This window comes from Gallus gallus, chromosome 9, assembly GCF_016699485.2.
Source record: "Gallus gallus isolate bGalGal1 chromosome 9, bGalGal1.mat.broiler.GRCg7b, whole genome shotgun sequence".
Lineage (NCBI taxonomy): Eukaryota > Metazoa > Chordata > Aves > Galliformes > Phasianidae > Gallus > Gallus gallus.
Genome location: NC_052540.1, coordinates 21,794,633 through 21,822,239, shown reverse-complemented (window position 1 = coordinate 21,822,239; position 27,607 = coordinate 21,794,633). Strand labels below are relative to the sequence as shown.

Sequence of the window (27,607 nt, the reverse complement as noted above, 5' to 3'; positions counted from 1 at the left end):
TTTAGGTACAATGAACCTTGCAGTGTAAATCCTCAACAAAGGAAAAAGGCGATTTCAGTCATACAGCATGGCCCTGTGCTGTGGATAGGTGAGATGATAGCACCCAGAGGTGGAAGGGCTCTGGGCAACAGACCCAACTGATGGCGGCTGACATTCATCTCTCATGTAGTCATTCAGACTTTAGAGAATAACTTTGCATTTTATTTTACATCAAAATGTAATGAGGGATTTTCTCACGAATTCAGAATTCCAAATCAGTTAAGAGAGAGCTGAGAGAATAGCATTCTTCAGTGATTAATATGTATGCCTTAGATAAAGTAACTGAGAAATATTGATTAAGGCACAGTTACCCTTTAACAGCCAAGCACGGTTGTTAGGGAGACTGGCCTTTCTTTGGAGCAGTGCAGGTGTTGCTGCTGTCTCCAACTGTACTTACTGAAAAGGATGAATACACAAGGCTTGGGCTTTGGAGCTGGATGATTTATTTTAACTCAAAAATTGCTTATTTTTGCAGATATCCTCTAGGACTGGGGCTAGTGATAGCAATAGGATATAATCTATGAACTCTTCTAATCAATCAGGCAGTATACGAAACACAGAACAAAAAGAGGAACTTTGGACCGAAGAAAGCACATTCTGGGGCTAAAAGAGGAGTACAAGGAAATAAAAAAACAGTTGCCAGGAATATGGGTCAAGGCCATATCATAAAAGCAGGAGAGCTATTGTCAAGATTTCTGCATACATGGTGGGAAGGGATTGCTTTAAGGAAGGATCTGGAAGAAAACAATGAAATAGGTCTGTAAATGCATTTGGGTTATTGTTTCCAAGTATAAGGAGCAGCATGAGAGCAAGCACACAAACGCTCAATGAAAATCTAATAAAAACACCACAGAAACTGCCATTGCTTCTGTGGTAACTACTGAAGCAGTGGGAAAGTGAGAAAATCTCTGGTGTGCAGAGACCTGCGAGTGTAACTGTGTACCTGGGGAGGGGTCAGGGAGCAGAGCGGGAGCGGAGGTGTCCCTTTGTGGCAGCCCAGCTTTGCTCCAGGTGTAGCACAGTGGCACTGCAGGTAAACTGTGACTGCTGTGAGCAGTATAAGAACGTCACAGAATACTGCAGGAACGAAGTCACGAGGTAAAGCATGGTTTGTTGATTTGTTGGAATGACATGTATTCAACATAAGGTCTGTTCTTAATTGTTATAGTTTTATGAATTTCTATTTGCAAATTATACGCAGAGTATGGTGTATGCTTTTTAAGTAGGGTCTCCACCCTCAAGAATTGACATCCTGAATTACAGAGACTTAAATAATCTACTGTGATCTGATGAGATAAATGTCCAGAATCCTTATGCCTGTGCTTAATAGGAATACTTGAGTTAATTACAAGTGCAAGAACTCTAATTGTAACAGCACAGAACTTTGCATGGGTCATTTACTTTAACGAGAAAGTGTACTTTAAGCACTTCAACATGCACACAGTGCTTCTAAATAAAAACAGACGGATGTTTGTTTTGATGTATGAAAATTTTCCATTATTTCAGTTAAGTTGTCTGAAATGAGGAGGAATGGCAATAGAGACATGTGAGGCAACTCGACCAGCTTAGATTACCTGATACTGAGAAAGCCTTGTCCTGCATTTCTTCTGCACTATCCCTTCCTTTGATTCTGCACAGTATTCAGTTACTGGAGGAGTTGTTTCCCAGAGGAAGGAGGGAGTATTACTACCCAAATTTGCCATGGTTCCTTAGGTTGTTCCCTGGCTTCCCTTAAAACAGCATTTAATCCTATTGGAATGGTGTTCAATCAGCTCTGTGATATCTGTTCCAAAATTCAGAAAGATAATTGTGATTTTATACCACAGTCATCAGTGAATGGTCAAAAGGATGTTTCCCCATATTCCGTATTTGTTAACTTCTAAATTGTCACACCCAAACATTTCCCATGGAATAAGCTCCTTGAGAGCTGACAGCATACAGCATGCCTGAGAATTCTCACATCCTGCCCTTTGTGTTTCACAGTCTCAGCTATGTACCATTTACTTATTCAGGGATGATTGTTCTGAACAGAAACAAACAGGCACAGCCAACTTCGTGTAATAGCAGACACTGGAGGACTCCAGCAGAGTAGCTGCAACATATTTGATGTTTTTACCTGTGTCATGCAGTTGCACAAGACTGCCAGTATGCATCAATAAGAAATGCAGGGAACATAGGGTCAGGAATCTGTAGTCAGGGCGTGATACATTGCAAAAGCTAATTAAAAAGGTTCCAAACTCCGAATCCTTATAGGAAGCTGGCAGGACCCCCAGTACCTTTAAAACCTTCCCCCCATGCAATCTTTTCAAGTCACACACCGTCTGACCTGCTGCTCAGTTTGGCCGCAGTGTAACAAAGCAGCCCCCGACATTCTTGTTGCACAACCAGGGGGCAGCAGTTTGCATAGCCTGATGTCTTGTTTTGCTTTCTCAAAGCACCCTGAACATTTCCTTCAAAAATCCTGAAATTTTTAGTGAGTATCCAATACAACTTTTAAATAATAAAATGTTATCCAGAAATCAGTTGTGCTTATGATCCTATGCCTTGTATTTTAGCACAAGTAGAATTGGTTGTGCTCTGTAACATATACACTATTCTGCTCACTGTATTTTTCAGCCATGCAGTTGAATGATTTGAAGCTCCCCATAGCAGGATGGAGCGGTGAAATGCCTTTTTAACTTCCTTGCTATTGATTTCACCATGTGACCTGTGATGGGATTGGGTATCAAACAATTTCCAGGCTTCCAGCAGGGAGCAAACAGTGCCCTGGGCTGTGAATGTGCACAAGGGCAGAAGGCACAGATGTGGTATGTTGTACAGGAGGCCCTGCTCTATACCTCTAATAACTCATTAAGCACAAACCCTGCCTGGTTGTGGGCCGGGGAGATGTGCCACCTTGGCTGCAGAGCCCACCCAGAGGTGCTCTGCTGTGTTTCTGCAGAACTCAGACAGAAGCTGCACTTCCTCTGCACCTTCCTACCCATGGAATAAGCCTCTCCACAGACCTTGCCCTGGATGTGGTGGGTACTCAAGGAGGTGCTTTACTCCACATGTAGAAAGGAAATTTTAAACAGTGGATTCTATGCCCACTACCTCCTCGTCCCAAAGAAGCCCAATACACTCTTCATCCATGCAGTATAGAAAAATACCAACTAGGAGGAGCTCTGGGAGCAGACAAACTAATTAAGTCTGGGCTCTGTGGATTTATGTCTTCTTGTTGGCTCTCTTGCGGCTAAAATGGAACATTTGTCCCCTGGGAGATTAGTTTCTTGTACCTTATCAGCCTTGCCTTCAGTGGGGGCACCAGCGTGGTCACTTTTCTCTATCTCATTGATTTTTTTTAATTAAACTTACAAGCATGCAGTTCCTTTGAGAATCCTCCTCTATGTCCAACTTGATTGATATTTGTTTTAAGGCTTAAAAATTATTCAGGGGTCTCAATAGGCAGATAAAATGGCTGTGGCTTCGTTTCTTGAGGAAGCCAAGGCCTTAGAAAAAATAAAAATAAATTAAAAAAAGCTTGATATGAAGTGAATGTGAGAGTCTTATTTCCTTTGAAGTGCAGTGTGAAAGATTTTCCTCAAATCAATGTGGGCATCATTTAATCTGATAACCTGGAGGAGTGGCTGTGTGCCGGAGAGCTTATTCTGTATTTTAGCTCTATCAACTGGTCTATCATACTGTGCTATTTCTCACTTCAGAACTTGTTTCTTGTCTAATTAGAGACCCCGGAACACTCATTAAATCTCTCACTGAGGATTTCTCTCTGAGGAAGTTCTGAGGCCAGTGAACTAGATTCTGATTTATAATAGACACCTGATCAGATTAAACTAGTGGGAGAATTAAATAGGCATCACACTCATACAAATGTTGATAAATGTATTGACCTGAAATGTTACATTTTTAACATTGAATTATTGAGTTTAGAAAAATAACATTTCCATGGTTGCACATTTATCAGAAATATTTCCTGTGCTAGAAGGTATTTTACACTGACTCTAAATGAACAGCCCAGGCAATGACGAGTCTACAAACTTGCTCTGCTTTTGGAAATGTAGGCTCAACATGACTCAGGATTTAGCCCACGGTAATTACTGTCAGTATTAATAACAGCTTCTGCTGAGAAAGCTTCCTTTGTTCACTATTGCACTGAATTCACCTGATGACTTCTTGTCTTTGAATAATACATGCATGAGACAATAGGGTACAGCTGGGTACTTTACTTACTTCTTCACCCTTCTGTAACTTGAAATTCCTGCCCATTAATTAGTAAGAATGAAATGCAAACTTCTTGCAGACGAAGCACAAACGCTGACTTTTGCCACAGCTTTTCAGAGATCATTTTGCCAATGCACTGCTGAGGCACAGAAGTGACTGAAGGACTTGCCCATGGGATTATGATAGATGCAGGGGAGAAGAAATCCAAGTGTATAAGCAAGCATCCTAAGCCCCAGAGCATCCTACCTCTGCAGACATGGCTCAAGAAGGCAGAAATAAATGGGTTGGACATTCTGGGACTGTATAACCAATAAGCAGATTGTCTCTTTTCCCTTCCTTCTGCAAGAACAGGCTCTATTAACTTTTCCATCTTAGCATTTAAACTGTTTTCACGGTTGATACAGTTCAATTAGTCTTCTAGTTAACAATCCATCATTGCTTTAATAGCATTCAGAATACTAATTCACTCCTTCATGAATCAGGAAATCTCAACAGAAATTTCATTCAATTTTATTTTTTTAATCCCCAAACTGTAGTAATAGGATTAGCACTTTGTTGCATTTCTGTCAAATTTAATCAGAACTAAATTACTCAGTAACAAAATCTAAGGTGGCTTTGGTACAGGCAGGCCAGGATCCATCCCGATTTCTAAGAGCTGACCAGCAGCCCCAAACCAACAGCAGAGGGACAGAGGGATACATGAAGGTGGGTAACAGTGTGACATCAGACCTACACCTTACAAGCAGCGGTGGATCTCAGATTTATCCGTGGCTTGGCAGGAGCAGATGCTGCAGTAATATCCAAACAAATACTTAATAATGTTACATTTCTTTTTTTGTACATAACTAAGACTTTAAGCTTAAAACAGCTGTATACAGCAAATACATCCACAAAGTACTTCTAATGAAACAACATGTTATCTCTTGCTTTTCTTGCTGAACGAACTGCTTGGCTCTGTTGCCTTCTGACAAAATACTTGGCACAAACATTTTAAGCACTGCTCACCTATTTTCTTTCCATCTGCAGAAATTCAAGCGGTCAGCTCTGCCTTTTTTACCATTCAACACACACTTCTGAGCTGAATAAGCCCAAGTATGGTGCCTCTAAGAAAGTGAAGTGCAGCGGTATCTCAGAAGCATCCGGAGGTATGAGAATATAATTTAAAATTCTCAAATGCTTTATAAATACTTATTTACTTATAAGAGTTCTCCAGAATCCAATATTTTCGTCTGTCTGACAAAATATTTTGAGTCATATTCACCAAAATCTGACGATAGAAATTCTTAACGTTTTTCATTTTCCTTAAAACTCGTAGAGATCTCCTTTGATCTGCTGTAGTGTTTTGCAAATGCAGTCAGTCTTTGGAGGGCTTCTGACAAACCTTCTCCCGTGACAGCACAGCAGGGCTGTACGTACCAATTTCTGTCACAGCAGTACTTCTTCACGTGGAATCTCCTGGTTATTTCTTCAGCATTTAAAGCTCCGGGCAAATCCTGCTTGTTTGCTAGCACGATGACCGGTACGTTTTTTATAGATTCATTCTTTAAAAGGAGTTCAAATTCTTTCTTTGATTCCTCTAAGCGTTGCTTATCAGCGCTGTCCACAACATACAGGAGTGCTTCTGCATTTTCCAGGAAATTGCACCAACGCTGCCTCATTTTCTCTTGTCCTCCAACATCCCAAAAAGTCAGTGTAAAATCTTTCCCAGTTTCGATCATATCGACATTAAAGCCGATTGTTGGAATTGTTAGAAAAACTTCATCAGACTTGAACTTGTACAACAGAGTAGATTTCCCTGCAGAATCAAGTCCTAACATCAGTATATTAGCTTGTTTTACTTTGGAGTGCTTGGTGATCTGGAGGCCCATTTGTGCCGTGGTTTCTGTATTAAACCTTTAAAGGCGGAATTCGCTGTCTTCTGTGGAGCCAGTTTTTATCAGTACGACTTCTTTCTTCCTCCGTCAGATGGAGCACAAAGAGTAAGGAAAAGGAAGTGGAAGCAGCTGCTTTGTGCTATGAAAAGTAAGTAAGAGCTCTGTACAAATACATTCTGGTTTTTATCGAGTTGATAGTGTGCAAACAGTATTTATGAAGGTGTAATGTTCATTGCCAAGCCTGTGGGTGGAACAGCAGTGAGTAATATAGCAATGGGTCACAAAGCCCAAAGGTTACAGTCTCTAAACATGCTCAGACACTGAACCATACTCGCTTGACCATCCTCTAGAATATAGGAACTCTTTTTACGTTGAAGAATTGTCTGCTCTGAATCAGCAGTGATCTAGTTAGACACCCTAAGCCCACGGTCCAGAGATCCACCACCTGACTGCCACTGTTTCAGTGCACGCCCACAGAGACGTCACTGTTACTGCTTCCCTTTTGGAGAAGAAACCCTATAACACAGCCAGCGAGGAAGGAAAACCCTATTGGTTTGTCCAGGCTTATCAGTCCATGAAATGACAAAGTTCCTGATTCACCAGAGTATCTCATCTCCCAGCAATATATTAATCTCAAGTGGTTTCTAATGTAAGCCTGTGTAGGTACACATGGACTCAATCAAGCTGTATTAGCACTGCACTTAAAAATGCGCTGTGCTCTATAAAGCTGGCTGCCTTTGACTCAGTAGTTATTCTTCCTGCTGCCTCCTGCATGAAGTGCTCTGCTTTGATTACAAACTCTGAGTAATGTTTATGTGAACACGTCCAACTGCACCACGCATGATGCAGACTCAGTACAGATCTTATGATCTGATCGCTGGTGGGATTCAGCTACCTGACATCTGTTTGCTTTGCCATCATCTGTTCTGTCGCTGCTCACAGATACTATGCTGATTTCCTTTAAGAAAGGAATAAGAAAGGGGGAAGTATCTGAGTCTGAATCAGAAGGTGATTTTTTTTAACTGGTGTTCGAAGCTATAGATTAAAAAAGAGGAAATTGAAAATTTAGTCTAATATTATTTGAATTGTGTTGAGTCTCCATTCTTTTTTTTTGACAGCTGGTAGATCTACATTGGGCCAACCTGATTATACTGAGTGCTTCAGTACTTGTTTGGCCTTACACCTAGATGGACTCGGAAGGGTCAGGACATTTGTCTTTGCTTCAGAAAGTCCCAAATCAGCAAAAGGATGCAAAGGTCTTCTGGCTAAATAAGCTGCTGACTGATACGGGTAATCGTTCTGGTACTCATGACGTGGGGTTGCCCTGATATTACACATTGAGCAAAGTAAACCTTGGTCTTGACAGGCAAGTTGTAAGCTGGTTTTGCTTGAAGCTAGAGGGGTTATACCAGAACTAACTGGGGGCAACAGAAGATGACAGTGCCATACTCACTTCTGTACATTTTTTGTATTGAATATCACACGTATATTCCGTATAGGATTTCTTTCAGGAGAAACCATGGAAGAAAGTATTAGTGTTTCTTTATAAATAATGCATATGAATGAATTGAAAGATGGGGAGACAAGCAACCGTGCAAAACTCGTGAACACAGCCAAACAATTCACAATCCCCTGCAAAATAGCACACCACTTCCACAACGTGTGGGCACAACCTCCGTGGGAGCTGCGGCACTATGGGGGATGTATTCTGGGTACTGCTGCGATTCCAGGATTACTTTCCATTCTCTATATATTTTCTTCAGCTGCATTCCATATTTATGGTCTCAGCAGCTGTGTTATTACACCTGACTATCACTTTAAAGAAACGATTAAGCAGCATCAGACTTTTTACAAACGAACTACACGTGTTCCTGGCCAGAACAGCTTGTTTCTGAGGGCTCCGTGCTTCTGCAGTTGTGCAGGAGGGTCCGTGCTCAGCCAGGCGCTCCAGCCGTGCTCACAGGCTTCGACCTGACCGAGTTCACAACGTGAGCAAGGCAGCAAAACGCTGACACAGAGCACAGCATCCACGGCGGGCACACCGTGATTCCACCGCAGCCCCATCTCTCGCAGCCCCACCTGGACACACTGAAATGCCACGCACGGATCTGCAGCCGGCAACGCTCGCACGCAGGTCGGCTGTTCAGCGCCGTCAGTCAGCACAGCAAGGCGAGCGTGTGGGAACGGGAGCGGGCCTTACGGGTGTCCAAAGGTGTGTTTGTTTTGCTGGGGCGTGGTTATCTGTTGGTGGGGTTTGCTCGGATATTCATTTTAAAATCTTGGAGTAGTAAAACATGGGGGCAGCCATGTATGTCGGAACTCAGGAACCTCTTGCCATAACGCTTTTGGGATGCGCTCTGGGGCTGTTCTCCCCAGTGCCACACCAGAACACTGTAATGGCTGCGGGGGCACACGGGGAGGCCCTGAGGGCAAATCTGCCAATTCTGCGGCTAAAGGAGGCCGAGCTCAGTTTCAAAACGCCTCTTTGGCTGGAACCCACAAGAGTCAGTCATAGCAGTGCCGCGGCGGCCGCGAGGCGGGAGGGCTGAGGCGCGCGGCGGCCGTTAGGCGCGAGACGGCCGCGAGGAGCGCGGAAGGCGGGATGAGCCGCGAGGCGGGCAGTCGGCGGTGAGGAGGCGGTAGGCGGTGAGGCGGTGAGGCGGCCGTGATGCCGTTGCCCGGGAGAGGCGGGCTGCTCCGCCCCGCTCCGCCCTACGCGACATCGCGGACACACCCGGCGAGAAGGCAGCGGTGACGGAACGTCGCAGCGCAGCACGGTAATGGCGGGCAGGAGGCGGCCGCGGGCAGCTGAGGAGGGGGGGTGAGGGGAGGGGGTGTGCCCGAGGGGCCGGGCGTGTGGTGCCGAGAGCCGCAGCCACGCTGTTTGCCGGGCAGTTGCGGCCGCTGCTGCCCCCGCCGGGCTCTGCTGGGCGCTGCCGGCTCCCCGTGCGGGTGGGCGTTGGCGGCGCGGGCCGAGGTGCGCCCGCTCAGGGGCGGCAGTTCCACAAAGGTGCTGAGAACAAAAGTCTCTGACAACTTTTTAGGCCTCTTCTTTACTAGTATGAACGTGACTGTGATTCTATGAAAGCAATCGAACTTTTGAGTAGTTTCAGCAGAGGGCAGCAGAATTCCACTTAATAAAAGGTGACTTCTGGGTGTAACCTCTCAAAATAGGTTTCCTGCATAGCAAAAGAAAGGCCGCTCGGGCAGAGTGAAGCATAGCGAGGTATTTGCAAGAGCTGCTTCAAGTAATTCTTAACGTGGCACTGGTTTACATAGCCTGGCCTCCTGCAAAAACACCTCCAGGTACTGCCAGTGAGCCGAGGAGATAACCCCACGCGGAGATAACCCCACCCTGGTGGGGCCTTTCCAGCAAGCTGTGACGCTGGAAACAAATGTCACCCTGAGAGGAGCAGTCCTTGAGCTGCGCTTCGTCTCTTCAGCCTCTCCACTTCTACTTGAGGGTCTGATGTAGGAACAGAAGGGGAATTTTCTGCCACCCGCTGTGGTGAGGGCTTCCCCTTTAATTTGCCCTTTTTCTGTTTTCTGCATCGGTTTGAAGGCAGAGTTCTACTGCTAAAAGCTGGGAGGTGCCCATGTTACTGATGCTGGGCACTACAGAAACAGCCATCTGATGTTTCAGGGAGCGTAGTGCCCACCCCGTGACTATTATAAAAGCCTTATTTTGGTGAACCTGTGTTAACTTGCAGACAGGTCACCATATCACTTAGGGAATGTGACCTTACACATGCAGAAATGCTCTGTGTGTCGTTGGCCATCATGTTGAGCTGATGGTGCTGTTGGCACATACCTAGCATGGACCTTTTTTGCATTTGCCCTCTTGTACCAGCAGTCTATAAGGACTGATTTCTGATCACACATCCCTGTTCTCTCACTTTTGCAGCTGCATGCTCTGCCTCTGTGCTAGCTGCTCTATTTCCAGAAAAGGTGCAGATGGTTCAGTGTTGGTGTTTCGATGGGTGAGATGGTGAGGAGGTTTTGGAAGGGCCAGAAGGGGTGGGATGGGTGGAACAGGACTGCAGGGTTTGTGGGAACCTGATCTGAACTTTCGCAACTCCGCAGAAGGATTCCTGGTTGCAGCAAACAGAGTGCTTGTTCTGGATGTGGTGCGGTGCCAGCATGTAGAAAGGATACGGCAGCTTTAAGACTGTTCTGCAGTGTGGCAAGAGACCTGAAGAGCTGGTTTCCTTGCCTCTCAGATTTTTCATTGCTTATCAGATCAGGCTTTGGTCTCTGATTCTGTTGTTCAAAATGTCATGGAATCAGACTTTTCTGTAAGGAACTGAAATCTTTATCCCCAGATTTTTTTTTTTCCTTTAGATTGTCAATAACTGACCAAACATTGATGTGTTTTACTTCAGATTGATCAAATCCCAAGAAAATTTATATATAATCAAATATCTAAGCATTGGTCTATCTAACATAAGTTAGATATTTTTCATCTTGTTCACTGAAATGTTCTCTTCCAGCTCAGCATTCTGCTTGTGCTCACTCTGGGATACAGTATCGATTCACGTGCATAGGATGCTACATGTAACAGCTGGGCCAATGACTCTCGGGTTTGTGTTCCTCATTATAGCACAATTTAGCCGACACGCTAAGAAAAAGGTACTGCTTGAACAATAGCATTCTGAACACTACTTTTTCGTTTCTTTTTCAGTAAGAGGCGTACTTCAGAACTGGTACAAATTTTGAAGGCTACTGACATACTTCTGTAAATCTGTTACTGCCCAGTTCCAGTTAGTGTCATGCATATGATCCCATTAAAATGGATCTTTTTCTTTCTTCTTGTATTTTCTGTTGTCACCATGTGGTACATTACTTTTTCTTCAAATGTTGTGGTTGAACATGTGAACAGCATGTATTTCTATGAGTATGAACCAGTTTACAAGCAAGCCTACCTCTTCACATCGCATCAACACTTGAAATGCAAAGACATAAATCCATTTCTGGTCATCTTGGTGTCTTCGAGACCTAAGGACGTGAAGTCAAGGCAAGCCATAAGGATAACATGGGGATCTAACAGCTTCTGGTGGGGACATCGAGTTCTAACCCTGTTCTTACTAGGTCAGGAAGCGGAAACAGAGGACAATTCCGCAGCACTCTCAGTAGAAGATGAAATCATACTCTATGGTGACATAATTCGCCAAGATTTTATGGACACTTACAACAATCTTACCTTGAAAACAATCATGGCATTCAGATGGGTGGCTGAATTCTGTTCTAATGCTAGATTCATCATGAAGACGGATACCGATGTCTTCATCAACACTGGTAACTTAGTAAAGTTTCTTCTGAAGTTGAACTCCTCAGAAAGCATTTTTACAGGTTATCCTCTTATAAGTAACGTTGCTTATAGAGGCTTTTACCAAAAAACATACATTTCTTATGATGAATATCCATTCAAGTTTTATCCCCCATACTGCAGTGGAATGGGCTATGTATTGGATGGAAAACTGGCTCTGAGGATTTATGAACTGATGGGTCATATCAAACCTATAAAGTTTGAGGATGTTTATGTTGGAATTTGCTTAAATATACTTAAGGTGAACATCAGTATTCAAGAAGGTAATCAACAATTCTTTATTGATAAAATTGATTTTGATATCTGTAAGTACAGACGCTTGATTGCAGTCCATGGCATTACGCCAAGTGAAATGATCAGGTTCTGGAAGGATTTGTCATCCATCATTTCAGTCACTTGCCTTTGATTCTGTACTAATATATTGATAAATGTAAACTTGTATCACTTAAAACTTTGAATTCCAGTGTAAAAATGTTGAACTGAAGTACAGGGCAACACGGAACAAAAACAGGTGTTAAGATGACATTGATTGAAAGACAACTGTGCTGCAGCAGCAGAACTGTGATTGCAGCATTCCTCTGGGATCCGCTGAGGCTCCCGGTACCTTTATTTAGGAACTCACAGAGCACATTTCCATGTGCGTATCCTATGCACAGAGCGTACATGGAATGCGCTGCACTCTCTTGCTTTGACCCTTCTCTGTGCACTCTACTGTAACCATAGGATGTCTGCCCAAATCTCCTGGAACTCGTTAAGTATCACTGAAGAATAATGTTTATGTCAAGAAATGAGCTGGGAAGATGGTTCTCACATCACTACTTAATGATATTTCTTTTGGTGCGTTTGTGAACTGCATAATCCTTTGCCAGCCTCAAGTATTTGTTCTCTGCACAGCACAAAATTTGGAGCTACCTTCTTATTTAAATGTATCACCTCTGTCCTTCTTCTGGGAGCTTTACATCTTCTCATTTAAACAGTATTCAAATGCATGTATATTTATAGTCTGTGTTCAAATGTATGTATATTTATATACATGCAAAATAGAATTGTTTTGATGTCTTTCAGGTAGAACTGCTAATGCTCACAGGCCGTTAGAGAGCTAGATGCAGAAGAGTTGACGTGCAGTGCAGGTACGAGACATCTCTCATACAGTGGTGTTATCAGATAACGCTGTGGTGTGGGTGCTGATGCACCCCGAGGTACTGTAGCTACACAGGGGAGATTCAAACAGATGTGCTTCAATTGGGATTTTATATCCATTTCGAAAACAGTGTTCTTGCTTAAAATTTTAAAATGAAAACAAGAATGACATTCTAGGCTTCTTGTGTCTTAAAGAAGACAAACATGACTGTTTCTGTAAAGATGGGTATTTTAACCACTTTATTCATATCAGCAAGGCCAAGGTTTCAGTAGTTTACACTTTTTAATTGACGGCAATACAGAATTTGCAATTGCATGAACATAATTATCCTAGACACATCTAGTACACAGTGAAGATACTGTAGTTACATCCTGTACATCTAGAATGACAGAGCACTGCCACCTTTTGTTCTATAGCTAACGTGTTACGACATATTTACATTTGGCTGTCTTTCAGATAGTCTCTTAGAGACAAATTAGAAGAGGTGCAGAAACCTCCAGTACCCAGACTGAGGTTTCACCAATGCTTTTGTTACATTGTGGTAATGATCAGTATTGACTTTTTCTGTCTTTTCCATAACTGTACATGGTTTTGCGATGGAATTATAGGACGTTACTTTTTGAAATACAAAAATGATGTCTTGGAGAGAATGTTGTCTAGACAAGTATTTCAGACTTCAGTGTTATACGAATGTTTGCCAAGAAGGTCAAAGTTTTTAAAAAATGGATTTTGCTGTTGCTGTTGTTAAACTAATAGCTAAAGATACAGTATTGCACAACTGAGGAAAGAATGCTAGGTGGCTCCTGAAACAGAGGAAGCTGCAGCTGTTCCTCTGGGTCTGGGCTCCGTTGGTTGGTGGTAGCACTGTGGTCAGCTCCTAGGAGCTCTGCTAGAAGTGTGAACTTGTCTGTTGGTTGTTTATACATGGAAATAAAAAACCCTTCTTGTTTTGCTTTTATGCCTGCCATGTTACATGTTTAGAAATAAATGGTTTCTCATGAGAACACTGACACTACAGTATTGTTTGTATTGCTTCTTCCAAAAAAAAAATGTGACTGTGAAAGACTATGCAATCTTCAGCAGCTGGGTAGGGAGAGCAGCCAGCGCTCCTGGTGAGACTAAAATGACTGTGGTGAAGAAATGGCTGCACAGTACTGCAGTAAAAGTGTGCGTGTCACCAAGCCAGCATTGTTATATTTGTGTTCCAGAATGCTAATGCTGATCATAGACTACAGGGCTTCTGCTTTCTCAGGTGTAGGTTTATAACAGCGATCTCTTTATGCCACCTGAAATTGTAACTTAAGATGACATCGGTTCTGCAAGAAAGTTGCACTGTAAAGTATTACTGAATCTTGCTTGAGTTTTTGTAAAAACTCATTTTCAGATACGGTTCATATTTGAACCCAACCTTATTATTGCTTAAAAGACTGTAACAATGCATAACTAAGATCACATGTCTGCTTAAAGCAAGTATGGGGAGAGAATCTGGTGTGAGCTGCCATGCAAGAGGTAAAGAAAAAAAAAAGCTTACCGTTGTGAGGTAATGTCAGTATTTAAGTCAGTGGTGGGTGCAAATTTCACAGCATCTGCTTAGAGCATTTTACTGAAAATGAAGCATAAACTATAGGCTAATTTTTTTCCACATCCTAAGATTCTTATGCACACAAGTGTCTCAACCATATTCAAATCGGATTCCAAGGAACTGTGATTTTAATATGAAAACTGGGGGCTTTCTATCTTGAAAAGTGGAATAATTGATTGGACAAAGATGTTTGGAAACTGCTTCTGGGTGAATAGCAAGAGGAGCTTACAGTGTACATTGCCAATCCTGTATATTGTTTCAGAAGAGTCCATAAGTCCAAATGGTTCAAGGTGTTGTGTGCATTCCCAAATAAAGTTCAATGTAAGTGATTAAGCAGGTGCTGCAGATTCAGAGGCCTTATTCCCTGTAGTCGGTTCAGCATTAAGATGACTTAGTTTGGAACATCTACATTTTACATTGTCTAGTTACTACTAAAACACTTCAATGCAAGTTCACTGTAAGTAGCTCAACATCTGGATGCACAATAAAATAATACAAATTTATCCTATTTCTTTTAAATTTAAACTAGAAACTGACTGGAGGTTAATCAGACTGACACTGAATTCCTGATCTGTCTGCCAGATATGTTAGACATGCCAAAGGCATTTGGGTGGCAGAGCTCTACTCCCCATTTTTCATCTCTATTTTTGTCTGGCCGATGTGTACCACTTGGGTTGCTTTGTCTACAGACTGCTTAAGGCAGAGGTGTTGGGGAAAGAGATGATGTACGTCAGACTGCAGAAAGTTTTACCGCAGTTACTGTGTATTGCCATATCCGAATGCAAGTGCTCCGTGTAAGAAGGAAAGCAAACAGAGTTGAAATGAAGCTAGGCAGATACTTTGTTTCTTGGTTATGTGTAACTGAGTCCTTATTCTAAAGAAACCTAAACTTGTAAAAAGCAAACAGAACACCTTCCCCCCCCTCCCCCCCCCCCCCCCCCCAATCTATATACCAGGTTTCTAAAAATCACTTTCTCAATGTAGTTACTCTCTTTGCAATGCTGTTAGATGATTCTCAGCTGGTCAGTATAAACTTGCAACTTGTAGGAGGAAATGTGTTTTATAGTACAGCTACACAGAGTCACACAGAATCACAGAACTATAGGAGCTGGAAGGGACCTCCAGAGATCATCTAGTCCAACCCCCTGCCGAAGCAGGCTCACTAGAGCACTTGCAGCACTGGGGCTCTGATACTTAGTTGTCCTCCAAGAAAATAAGCCTTTAAAAATACAGTGTTTACCCCGGGTGACCTTTGCTGGGACAGTTTCTGTCTCTAAGCGCTGTTTACCTCCAGCCTTCTGACAGTTGCTACGCAGCACGTTAATTTTCCAGGCAGCATTAATCCCAATGACCTGAATGAGGTTTTTTTATAGTGGAGTGACGATGGCGTGTCGCTGTGCGTCCCAGCCTGCAGCCCGACCTGGGATGACAGCCTGAAGCCCTATCTGCTCCTCTCAGTAATGCTTTGTCTGTGGTGGTCCTTAAAGCACGAGTAAAGCACAGTATCCTGTGGGCTTGCAGTGAAGATGCAATCTTAAAAACACTTCTGGCTTTGAGAGAAAAAATGTTAAAAAGAAGCCTGAAGAGGCTCTCATCTAAGACAAAACAGCACTGTTACACTAAATGGAAGCTGCCTTCACTAAGACAAATTGCTTAAACACTGTGATTTTCTTATCTTGTGTGTTCTGTTCTGCAGGCTTTTCTCTATGAAACATCTGCACTGCCCTTACAGAATCCTCAATGTGCAGTTCATTTTCCTAATTAGTTTTTCTTGATTGTTCTTTGAGAGCACTTCTAACCACTGTGGGTAGCAGTGGTTTTGCAGTCACTCAGTCTAACACTGCACAGTGCAGTTCTAACAGCTGTTTCTCCAGGCGCTGTCCCTGTTAGCTCTGTGGATAACACTGCAGTGATTGTTACAATTGGATGTGGTAAAGGTTTGAAATTTGTAAGCATGCATTGCAGTTGTACATCAAGTAGTTGTTAACCACTGCTTGTGTTTCATACCCACTTTGTGCGCGTGGGAACAATTTATCATTGAGCACTGTAGTGAATTGAACTCCAAAAAACTTCTTCCAAATGAAACATTTTTTTAACGTAACTAAATTTTTCTTACTGAAAGGAGGAAGTTTATAAATCACACATGGGCCTTGGCAGTTCTGGTGTGCAAATCTTATTTCACCAACAAGTCCATCTGCAGATGCACAGGAGCAAACTTGTGCTGCTTCCTGCCAGCTTACTTGCCCACAGCAGCAGGAGCACAGTGAAAGAGGCATTTGCACAGCCGGCTGTGCTTGCTGGGGTGCTGAGCAGGTATTTGACTGCTGGCCTGTACAGCCCGACTTCGTGACTGTTATGATTTCCAAGATTAAAGCACGTGCAGTTAAAGTGCATCTGCAGTACTCTCACGCCCCTGACTACAGTGTGGGAATGCCACAGAGCAATGTTTGACAGTCCCACGTTTACATTTCTGAAACACTGTAACTGGTTACTTGTTTAGCTTGGTGGAATACAGGCTGAAATGGATTGCTGAGCATCTTTGTCCCAAGAAGTACTAATTGTCGCCACAGGCTTAAAAGATGGCCAGTCCTTTAAGCACAGGACCAAGTCCTTCAATTCCCTATTGCTCAACTAGTTCAGAGTTCGTCCTTAGTATCAGATATAGGAGCCAACCTACTCATAAAAGTGGATTTCAAAACATTAGTTAAGATTTGCTCTTGACATAAGCTTCTATTTATGGTTTTAGACAAAATTCAATTGCTTTGGCAGCAAATGTTTTGCTTAACAGAGCAAAATATATCTAAAACATATGTCTAACCAGAGACAAAGTGATGCCTAGGACACAGTTACCTAGGGCAAAACTGGATTTGAACTGCTGCTTACCTGAGCCTGTTGGTACTATACAAATAAAAGTAACTCAAGATTCAAATCAATACTGACTTAAATTATTAGGTATCATTGATATGACTCCACAGATTTAGAAAGATAAGTTATACGTTGACAGCACTGAAGGGCAGCAGCTCTGGTCTGTATGGTTGTCAAACCATATCTTCTAACTTTTAATCTCACAATTTTGTATGGCCAGATTGCAGGATGGAGGCCTAAAAACTTACTGCATAGAATGAAAGCTGACGAGCTGGGGTTTTTTTCTTTGATACAAGCATTTACTAAATGTTTCTCTGTATCAAGTAATTATTAGATACATTAGTGATAGATTAATAGCATATAAAGTGAGGGTGTCTTATATTCAGAGGTGATGTAATGTAGCAAGCACTGTTACTTCAGGCTGATGTGGTCTTTAAGTAGGACCTTACAGCGAACATGTGCACAAGGCACAGTGCCGTCTGAAATCACGTTTTCCAAATGTGCTACCAGAGCAGTTCGCATCGGGAAGCACTGCTGGGCTCACGTGCCGATGCCTGCACTGGGCGGAGCTGTGAGAGCACGGCTGGCCCGCTGCTGGCAGCGCCGCGGGATTCCCTCTGCTACGGGGAGCTACAAACGGCCACGCGGGTAGCCCTGCCATTGCTGGAAGGAGCAGCCTATCTGAGTCCGCACTAGTATGTTATCCAAATGATACACGACATGGCAGTATCTCTATCACAGGAGTTACACTGATAGTTTACAGTAGCACTAAGAGCCTAAGCTCTTTATTTCAGATTGGACCATATGAAAGATGCTCTTTGACAGCAGTTTAATATATCAGCACCTGCTTGAAGAACAGATGTCACTGATGGACCTACTCTGGCTTAACCATCAAGACTTTCACAAACATGTAACATGAGAATCAGGGAGCTCTGAGACGTATGTGGGGCACTTTAACCAAAATGTGCATCCCTTCCTTGGGCAGGAGCCTAGGCAGGAAAGCAGCACTGGATGGCGTGTGGGAACTGCTACCTCTCCAATGCCGGACCACGTTCTGTTGCACAGCTCTGACACTGCGGGGATATTTCTTTCCAGATGTAGGATATAGGATAGATGGGATATATCAAAGCAGTGGAGGATCTTTCAGGCTGTACAGCAGTATTTACATTAGCTAATCTTGTCATCCAACAGCTGTATGTATCACAACAGAATTTGGCACAAATCAGCATGATTGGAAAGCTAGAACCAGATTAGCAAGCTTCTCAGAAGACTTCTAATGAGTAACATGGGTAGGCACTGCATATGAGGAAGACTGCACAAAGCCTGTCGTCTTCATTAGTCCTTCATCTTTTTAAACCTAAAGTAGCTCTAAGTATAGAATCATAGACTCATTAAAGGTGGGAAAAGTCCTCTAGGATCATCTAGTCCCACCATCAACCCATCACCACCGTGCCCACTAAACTAGCTTTGTTTAAAGTAAAAAAATAAAAAAAATTAAGAAATATCAACAGCCTTACGAGAGGTCATTGGTATGAACACCTTCAGCCAGGAAAGGGAGCTACTACAGAGGTGGGAGTGTTGCAGAGAAAATTAAAGGTGCTACAGTGACTGCTGTTGCAACTGCAAACACTCAGAGGTAGAAATGGGGCTGTTTCATAACTGACTGGGCGGCCATGTGAGTGAATAAAGTCTGCAAAACAGTTTTGTACTGTACTCTGCTTTTTCTTAAATCCTTTCAGCAAGCCATGCAAGAGCTCACTTTACTCCTAGAGTGTGCCACTGTCCCACAGCTTCCTCATGGCAGCTTCCAGAGTCTGTGAACACACCTATTTCCCATCACTTTCTCTTCCCATCTATCTCAATAGAGCAACCAGAGGGCTAGCCGTGCTCAAGAGAAGGTCTGCAATTCCTCAGCAATACTTGATAACTTGAGAACGTGAGTTGGAGACAGGTTTACTGGCAGCCAGAATCTTTTCTCTGAAGTGGCATTAGTCTGTAATTTTTTTCTTGGAGCTGACCACTGTTCTGCTTCCAACTTCTTAAATGCCTGCAAGGGATTTGTAGCAGCTGTACAAACTTCTCAGCTTTAGACTTCTGTGAACTGCTACATCTAATTCTTCTTTTCCCTGGGCAGCTGTTTGACAAACATCCAGTCTCTGTTCTATGAAGAAAAGCCAGTGCAACAGAAACATCATCTGTGAAGGAGAAAGGAAAGGCAAATGCTACACGCACCATGAGCTCTGCCCAGAGCACAGTTTTGATACTGCTGCTGCAGCATTACTGAGTCCATGATGAAGCACTCCCATGAAAATATCACACAAGGTTTTCATTTCGCAGCATTTGACCTCAAATGCTTCTTTCAAAATGAAATAACTGAAGTACTCTGCAATTATTAGCATTTCCTGTTACCCACTTGATTTAACTGCAGAATTGCATTTAAAATTAACTGAATGCTGTTTGTCCTGTTCAAGCGATTAGAAACATCTGAAACCTTCCATCCTCCGGGGAGGGATCGGCACAGGGGGTATCGGAGCACGCCGGACGCTTTCATGCTTCTGTTTCTCACTGGCATGCATTAACCATTACTCAGAGCCAAAAAATTCTACTCACAGTTTTGAAGGAGAAGAGGAGAGAATGTATACATGTAAGGACATGCATACGGTTGGAAGAGTGCTGTCAGTGGCAACACATCCAATTGAGATCTGTGATTATCCTCAAACAAACTAAAGAAAGAAAGCTTGTTAGGGAAGAGATGATCTAGAAATCAAACCGAAAAGACTAAGATGAGAATTCTTTCTTGAGTGGAAAGCAGAATTTGTGTTCTTTCATTTCTGTCTTGAGAGATATCATACCTGCCCAGCACAACCACAACAGATGGCAGTATTTGAGACCAGCAAGCCCCTTTCTCAGAAAACACTCTAGGTGGGTGATAAGCAAAAGGCAGTTTTTCATCTAATTGATTGTGCATCTTCATTCAAGAAACAGACAGCGTCAGTTACCACATTATATCCCTGCTTTAGTGCAGACCCCAAGGACTGAGAACCTCCATTACCTTGAAGACAAGAGACTGCAGTGGATCATCCAGAGGATCATGTTTTGAAGGGAAGGAATCCCAGGGGACACGATACAGGGAAGCAAGCCACCCAAAATATTAACATCTACCTCAGGCCCTGACGTGTTCCTCTAAAACATGTCCCGTACGCCACCACTGCTGCCACTTGTTTGTGAAGTGACCAACTAAGTTATCAGATGTACAGCTTAGACAATAATCACAGATTCCAAAGTATAATTAAATATTGAAAGTTAGATCCAAAAATATTTTTATCTAGATTAATCACAAGCTTCAACTGAACAGTGCAATTACACTGCCTGGCATTTACACTCTATACCAAAAATAAGTCCTAAAGTGGTCTTCCCCCAGATTAAAACCACAAGTTAATCTGCAGTGGTACGAAGTCTTTTCGTAGCCACGACTTCCATCTAGGCAGCTCTACAGAGCACTCTGCTTAGATGAGTTTTACAAATACTCACTAATGAAATTAATTTTTTATCTTGCATTGTTTTCAGACTTTGTGAAAAGTCCATGCCAAGAACCTAACAGGAAGGAGGGTCTCAGTGAGTGGCACTCATTCTTCCATCACAAGAGAGCTATTTTTTTGATAGAGAAGGTGGCAGACTTCGGAGTATTTTGATGGAGCTTAACATTACAACATGGCATAGAATAAACGTTATTAAAGGAATGCACAGGCTGAACAAACCTGTCTTCAGGTAATTCAGTAGCTATACCTAATCACATGCTTGGCAGGGATTTATTTAATTGAGGGTGGGAAAAAAAAATGCGAGAGCCAGTTCTGTGACAGCAGGCTAGTAGTTGGCTCTTTTTCCTCCTTCATATCAATAACAGACCAACAATTAAAAACCTTTTCCAACACAACCTTATCACTGCAGATTAAAAAAGAGATGAGAAACATTGGAACATTGTTCTGAAACGTCACATCTACAAGTGAAAAAGCAACATAATTCCTATCACTTTCTATTGAGCAGCAGCACTGCCCTGACCCTGCTGTGTATCTCAACGAACCTCTATTAGAAAGGAGAGGTAAGAAATGAAAAGCATACATGGGATTTGCAAAGGAAGTTCTGAAATGAAAGATTACAGTTAGCTTCTAAGGAGCAGCAAGGTCACAGGAGACAGATGCTTGTGAAGAAACTTAATTCTTATCATCACACAAAATGTATTTGTTGTATTGCTCCTTTTGTTAAGCAAAGAACAAAGCCCAGAGGAATCTGTTCTTTCTGTGTGGAATCTTAATGGTATTTACTAGAGCTTTCCACTATGTTTAAAATGTAAGAGTTTGTTTTAAGTTCGGTGAGGCAAAGAACCACTGGTAATTACTGTTCGTCTGTTTTGCTGCTATTCCTGAACTTCACCACCATCACTGTTATATTATCGGGACATCCTCTGTAAAACGACTGTAGAACTATACTCTTTGCTCCAAAGTGTGGCTCATCCAAGCGTTCCTTGATGAATCGGACGGCTTCCTCGTTGCTGAAGGCATCCCACAGACCATCAGATGCCAGGATCATGAACTCTGGCTGCAGTTTGTCCAGGTCAAAGGTGAGAATATCAGGGTCAGGAATGACAACATTCAGGTTCTTCAGAGGGTAATCTCCTAACGAGCGGGACATGGCCAGGATGCCCTGAACACGCCAGGAGCCATTAAAGCTGATAAATCCACCTGGAGAGAAACACCAACACTATTAAAACTTTCTCCGACCTCTTGCCACATCCACTCCAAAATTCACGCTGTGGTATCCTGAGGTTTATAAATGTTACACATCTCAGAAAGCAGATGTCTTAATTAAATATCACAGTACTGCAAAGAAGAGTTGGGTTGTGCCTTCCAGCTAGTGCACTTCTAGCAAACTGCCCTGCACAAGGTGTCCCAAAAAATACCAAAACAATGTTGTGAACAAACGAACAAACGCATGAAGTATTATTCTGAGTTAGAAAAATGCACTGTGGCATCTGACTGACCGAGCTTACCATCACCAGGATTAGGGCTACTTCTAGTTGAAAATCTCTTACAGTGCTTAGGAATTGCTTACAGGAAGATACATCTCACTCCGAATTCAGGGACTGACAGAGCCATCACCTGGGCAACACCCAGCCTGACTGTGCTAGGAACAGAACTATGCAGTGCCTCCAGGTCAAAACAAAAACCTTCGGTTTTGTGTGCATGTGTCTGCGTGCCACTGTCTGCAGTGATGTGTAGCTATATTTCCTCCACTCTAATATGAATCAAAAGTCAGAGTCACTCGAGGACAAATAATTTGCAAAATGTCTATCATGGAGCATTAAAACATGTAACCAAATTAGAAGAACTGTTGTCTTTACATCTGCAAGTTGTCTGCTTTGATGTTCTTAGAAAAGCATTTGCTCTTTATAGTAATCAGAATGTATTCAGCTTTGCACTCTGCCCTATTGCAATTCCACTTTGGCTATGCAGTCACATAAGCCTTGTCCAGCTGCTGCAGTATGTTTTGAGGGCATCTTGATTGCATGCTACTCAGCCACCTACTTCCCAGCACTTTTTTCATGAGTGTTTAGAACTACAGTATCTCAGAGTAATCGTATGTACGTACTGGAGTGACGGAAAGCAAAATGCCATTAAGAAGAAGCAGTCTTAAGTATGCATTATACAAACAATTAGAGGAAAGCAGTGCTGACATCCACTGCTGTTCTTACACAGGAGATAGCTGATGCTGCTAACTGGTTGCAGCACACTTACAATAGACCTTGCAGGTAGTACTTATACATGCAAAATGACTTTCCAGTGCTGCTGTCAAGTGGCAGCTGAAACTGACAGTGGCACGAGTTTCTGAGTTCAGTGACATGTCTGCTGGCACTTGTAGTGTTTTGTTTTATAAAGTCATCCATATAGAGTACTTAGAAATTCTTGTGAAAGAGCAAACGTTCTGCAGTTCTAGCTGTCACTGGAGAAGAAAAGACATTAAGGAAATAGAAGCTCTTTGGCAGCCACACAAACATTCCACACATAGAGAGTTCAGCTGCAAGGAGTGCATTCAAGGTGAATGCAATTTCTATCAGTGACAGTCACCTTGTGGTGCTACAACCCAGCGTTTCTTCACAAGCCAAGACTGTGGTTGTTTCAAGGCCCCTGCTTAAGTGAATACTGTATCCATTGCTCAGGACCCCAGTCAGGGGATCTGTGTTTTCTGCAGAAAGATGTGCATTTTTCTGTCTCATAGGAAAGAATCAGAGTGCTGGGATTGCTCTCATTCAGCTGCAAGAAGAGCAGCACTGCAGCAGTCATGAGTGTGTGGCAGCCAGCTCCCTGTGACAGCAGCAGGCAGTGTTGACCAGGAACTGTGACTCATGCTGCTAACTACATAAGCATGCTGTTGAGCAGGTAATACAAGGTCTGTAAGGAAGCAAGGGCCCTGTTCTCTCAGCGAGTGGCCTTCCTTTGGTGCTGGCTGCAAGCATTGGTATCAGTAACCTTCCTGCATTAAGGGAACACTCAGGAGAAATCTGTGTGTTGGTTTCTGGGGACTGCAGCATGAGGGCTGCTGAACTTGTGAGTCATGCTGGATTGACAAGGGAATTTTCCTAGTTTGTGAGTAGGGAAAACTTTGTATATAGTTGTAGGAAGTGGGAAAAAGAGAAGAACCGAATTCATTTTGCATCCAACAGGCACTGACAGCAGCAAGCAGTGAGCCTCTTTAACACCCACCATCAAAGCACACAATGAAGAGTTAGTTCAGACTTGTCACCTCAGTGTTAATGCCCCAGTGAAGTCTGCAGGACAAGTTATGCTTTTCTTTCAGCTGCCTCAGGCTGCTTCACGTTGATCACATCAGACACATCCAAAGGATATTTTCTTAACCACAGCTGTGTGTACATATTCCAACCTGAAGTGATGTTCCAAAATTCAAAAGCATCTGGCAGCAGTGTAATCTGCATTCTACTTATGAACAGTACTCAAGCATGACAATACAATAGGGTAAAAAGTAGCAGGTCAGTAAATTAGTAAACTCCCTAAGTTACTCTGGGAGCTAGAATATTTCTTGTTTAGCTGCAGGAAATTATACCATTACTTGTTTATTAAACTTATTTCTTCCAAGTTTGTTTTTCAAGCTACTGTGTTGTAAAGTCTCACTTCCACACTAAAGAAAGCAAAGGTCTTCTCTAAATGCACAATTGGACAGAGCGCCTGGATGATGTTGCTAAAGGAGGCCTTAGGAAGCTGAACTGCTGAATGAAAGCTCTCCAGATGTTCTTAGTACACCTCCCAAGTACACAGCTGGATGAAGCAAAGTGAAACCAGAATTTTCCTATTCTTTCTCCTCAAGATCTGTGTACTTTCTGTTTGCCTTTGGGAACGTATATAACGCTCAGCCTCTGTAGCGGCATGAAGAATCACGCTGCTCTTCAGCTTCCTCGGAGATAAAAGCAGACAGCAGAAGGCATGCGTTTGCCACGTACAGGCGTTTATAGTAGTGTGAGCCTACTGAATACCTGTAGGTTTTAAAAATGTTTTACACTCAGGGAAAAAATGTATTATTTCCACTTTACAGATGAAGAATTTGAGGCAGAGAAACAATGCATCTCTAGAGGCGATGCTCATCAGTATGGTTAACACAAGCAAGGCGAACTTTTTCTTCATCAAATAATTTGCTGCTGCAGGCTGCTGTGGGAACCAAAACAGAAACGATTTCAAAAGAGGTTTTGACAAATTTGTGGAGAATTGGCCATTAAACTTGATGTACGAAATGCAACTTCTGGCCCAGGAGGTCTCAAGTGACAAGTTAAGGAAGCTAGAAAGATTTATTGTGTATGGTTACCATTTCTAATGTTCTTTCCTTGCACTCCTGCTACAATGTATGTGTTTGCGTTCATTAACAGTCATTATATAGGAACAAAAAGTAGCTTTTATTAATTAGATTCATGGTCTGCTTATTTTAGTAACTAAATGGTACTCAGCTTAAGACCCAGCCTCTTACATAAAGGCTGCTGATAGGATGCGGTGTGCAGAAGCCTGTAATGGTGCTGTGCCTGTTTATTAATTGCTCCCTGCAGAGACCAGGAGGGAACTGGCTGGGACAGTCAACTGGCTGGAGAAGATGAAGGCTGTTCCTCTTCCTTTGACACTGCTTCATTAAGGGATAGGTCAGCCTGTTTCCATTTCTCTGTCAGCACCATTAAATCCCTCTGAAAAGTGCTGTATTAATAATGGAAAATTTTATCTGCTGGTTTCTCAGTCTGGTACTTTTCACTGTCTCACAGGGGAAAAGTCTATATTATTGACAGCAGAGAAGAAAAAGATGAACTTTCAATCCAAAGCAAAGATGTTATAACTCACCAGCTCTTTTAATCCTCTTCCTCTCTTTCAGCTGGTAGGGCTTGTGGTCGTGTGACAGGGGGATGGCATTCCCGTCCTTGTCACACAGCACGCCTCGCGAATCACCAACATTGGCCACAGTGAGCTCTTTATCTGACAGCAACGCAATCAAACAAGTTGTACCTGAGGAAAAACAGAGGAGACAACAAATAGATAGGATATATCTATCTGCAGTTATATAGCACATTTTCTCCAGTGGCTGCCTGTGGCCATGTGGACCAGCAGCCGTGCTGGTATCTGACTGAGGGATCTTCTACTCTATCAATGCCGCAAAAGAGGCTGTCATCAAATCTGACAGCTCTCTTCTAAGGATATTTGAGTCTATTAGATTTCCTCTCTTATCACCGGGTATTACTGAGTCATTCCTTGCTCACTCTCACTGTTATTTGGTCAAATTCTTACACTGAACGCGCACTTATCTCAGCACTTGCCCTGTATTGCTCCTGCAGACTGGCAGGTGGGTGAGCGTTGGTGAAGCTAAAATCTTAAACTCGTTGCTCTTAAACTCAGCTAGGAATAAACAATTGGCAGGAAAACGTTCTTTAGATGGATAATGGTGGAGAGAAGCTCAAAGGGGAGGAGTGTTTTTCAGTCTCTGAGAGCTGTCTTTTCCTAATGGATGAGAAAAGTAATAAGAGAGAAAAGTGCATATTGGCAGCAGAGCCCACTCGCAGCTTTCATGAACTGAAGCTACAGCACTTGAATGTACACAAGTCAAAGAGTGTCTGTCTCCTCACTCCTTCAAGGACTGCAGTCAGGGCTCACATCCTATGGCAGTCTGTCCCAGAGCTACAGCTGCAGTGGATACCTGGGTGCTGAGGGTGAGCTTTGGTGCACAGCGCCCTGTGTACGCTGCTAGGAGAGAATAAAGCGGCTCAAACTGCTGCTACTAAGGCAGGCTGTACATCTGAAGGATGTTTTATTGGAAAAATAAAATGATTTGACAGTTTTAATTACTTTAACCTTTACATACACAGAAAAAAAATTTAATCATTCATTGACCATAGTATCCAGCAGGCATAGTATTGTCAGCTAAAGTGACAGAAAAATATTGGAATAATTGCTTGTTTTCAAAGTACTGACACTACTGCTTTTATTTTCCTCATTTGATTGATGCAGAGTGGAGTGAAAGTTGACCAGATCCCATTATGAACGTGTCTGTGGTGCATTTTCCCCTTGTAGCCAGTGTGATATGAGCCGTATGACCCAAATCCCCAGCATTAAAAATAAGCCTGCTTGGCTTTGGACCAGGTGTCAGAATGTCATTCATATTTTGGAAAAGAAGGATATCAAATGGGTTTTTATACATATATACACTAACAAACATTTAAAGGGAATATTCCTGACACTTAAGGTTATATGGCAGTCCTAAAATGGTTACCAAATTCTTACAAAAGGTACTCTAGTGTCCTTCAGCAGCAAATAGAATTAATTGCATGCCTGCTTTCTTTTCCTTTTTCACTGTCTAGAGAAGTACACGGCTGAGTTTTCACTTCTGTTGTTAATTTACATCTAATTATTCCTTACAGTGAGGCACATACTCTTCTCCCATAGCAGAGATTGACAGGAAGAAATGGCACAGGCTGGTGCATAGGTGATAGGCAGCATGCAAACCTTCAAAGCTGTTCTGACAGGGACTTGTTCACTGGCCCACATGAGGGCAGAGGAGGTGGCAGGAATGGCTTCTTGCAGATGCACAGCACAAAGGCCTAAGTGATGAGCCCTCAGCCAGCACAGTGTTCCAAAGCAGCACATCTCTGGGTGTGCTTATCTGACCCAGCAGCAGAGCTGGCACATCCCGCCCATGGCAGCACCCTGACCGCTGGTTTTGCTCCCGAGGAGCCTTACTGAGGCTCAAGTCTGTGTTCTGAGCTCTTAAATCCACATTCTCAAAGCTACATCTTGTGTGTTGCTGCCCAAATGTAGAATTTAAAACTGTGTTTTGCAGTTCCCATGCCAGTAGTTGAATATCCCATGACTAGAATAAATATAATAGCCAGTAATAAACAATTTGTTTTTAGATGCACTGAGTTGTGGAGATTTATTTTTATCTTAATGGTCTGTCTTGCACAGCTTTAAAGTAAAAATACTTTTTCACAGAACAGGCACATATATATATCTCATTCTCTGCCACTG

General features: G+C 42.7%; 3 protein-coding genes across 44 annotated transcripts in view; 1 reads left to right on the top strand and 2 right to left on the bottom strand.

Annotated features, from left to right (window-relative positions):
• Positions 1–27,607, top strand: part of B3GALNT1 (beta-1,3-N-acetylgalactosaminyltransferase 1) — a 56,849-nt gene that overhangs the window by 10,310 nt on the left and 18,932 nt on the right. For 4 of the 38 annotated variants that reach the window (XM_046898745.1, XM_046898747.1, XM_046898748.1 and 1 more), the window contains 5 exons: positions 5,284–5,402; positions 5,573–5,776; positions 6,223–6,279; positions 7,250–8,343; positions 10,622–13,613. In XM_046898745.1, coding sequence (XP_046754701.1) covers positions 10,901–11,863 — 963 coding nt within the window. In that variant the 5' untranslated portion in view covers positions 5,284–5,402; positions 5,573–5,776; positions 6,223–6,279; positions 7,250–8,343; positions 10,622–10,900 and the 3' untranslated portion in view covers positions 11,864–13,613. Of the gene's footprint in view, positions 1–998; positions 8,344–8,855; positions 8,909–10,621; positions 13,614–27,607 lie in introns of those variants that run through there. The other 34 variants (XM_015291773.4, XM_025153495.3, XM_025153494.3 and 31 more) reach the window with 20 other exon arrangements.
• Positions 3,904–8,767, bottom strand: ARL14 (ADP ribosylation factor like GTPase 14). Its single transcript, XM_015291779.4, has one exon. The coding sequence runs from the start codon at positions 6,123–6,125 to the stop codon at positions 5,541–5,543; it is 585 nt and encodes a 194-aa protein (XP_015147265.1). The 5' UTR covers positions 6,126–8,767; the 3' UTR covers positions 3,904–5,540.
• Positions 12,809–27,607, bottom strand: part of PPM1L (protein phosphatase, Mg2+/Mn2+ dependent 1L) — a 103,462-nt gene continuing 88,663 nt past the window's right edge. For all 5 annotated transcript variants that reach the window (XM_046898730.1, XM_426717.7, XM_046898732.1 and 2 more), the window contains 2 exons: positions 25,433–25,594; positions 12,809–21,784 (listed from right to left, as the gene is read on the bottom strand). In XM_046898730.1, the coding sequence (XP_046754686.1) occupies positions 21,438–21,784; positions 25,433–25,594 (509 nt within the window). In that variant the 3' untranslated portion in view covers positions 12,809–21,437. The remainder of the gene's footprint in view (positions 21,785–25,432; positions 25,595–27,607) is intronic.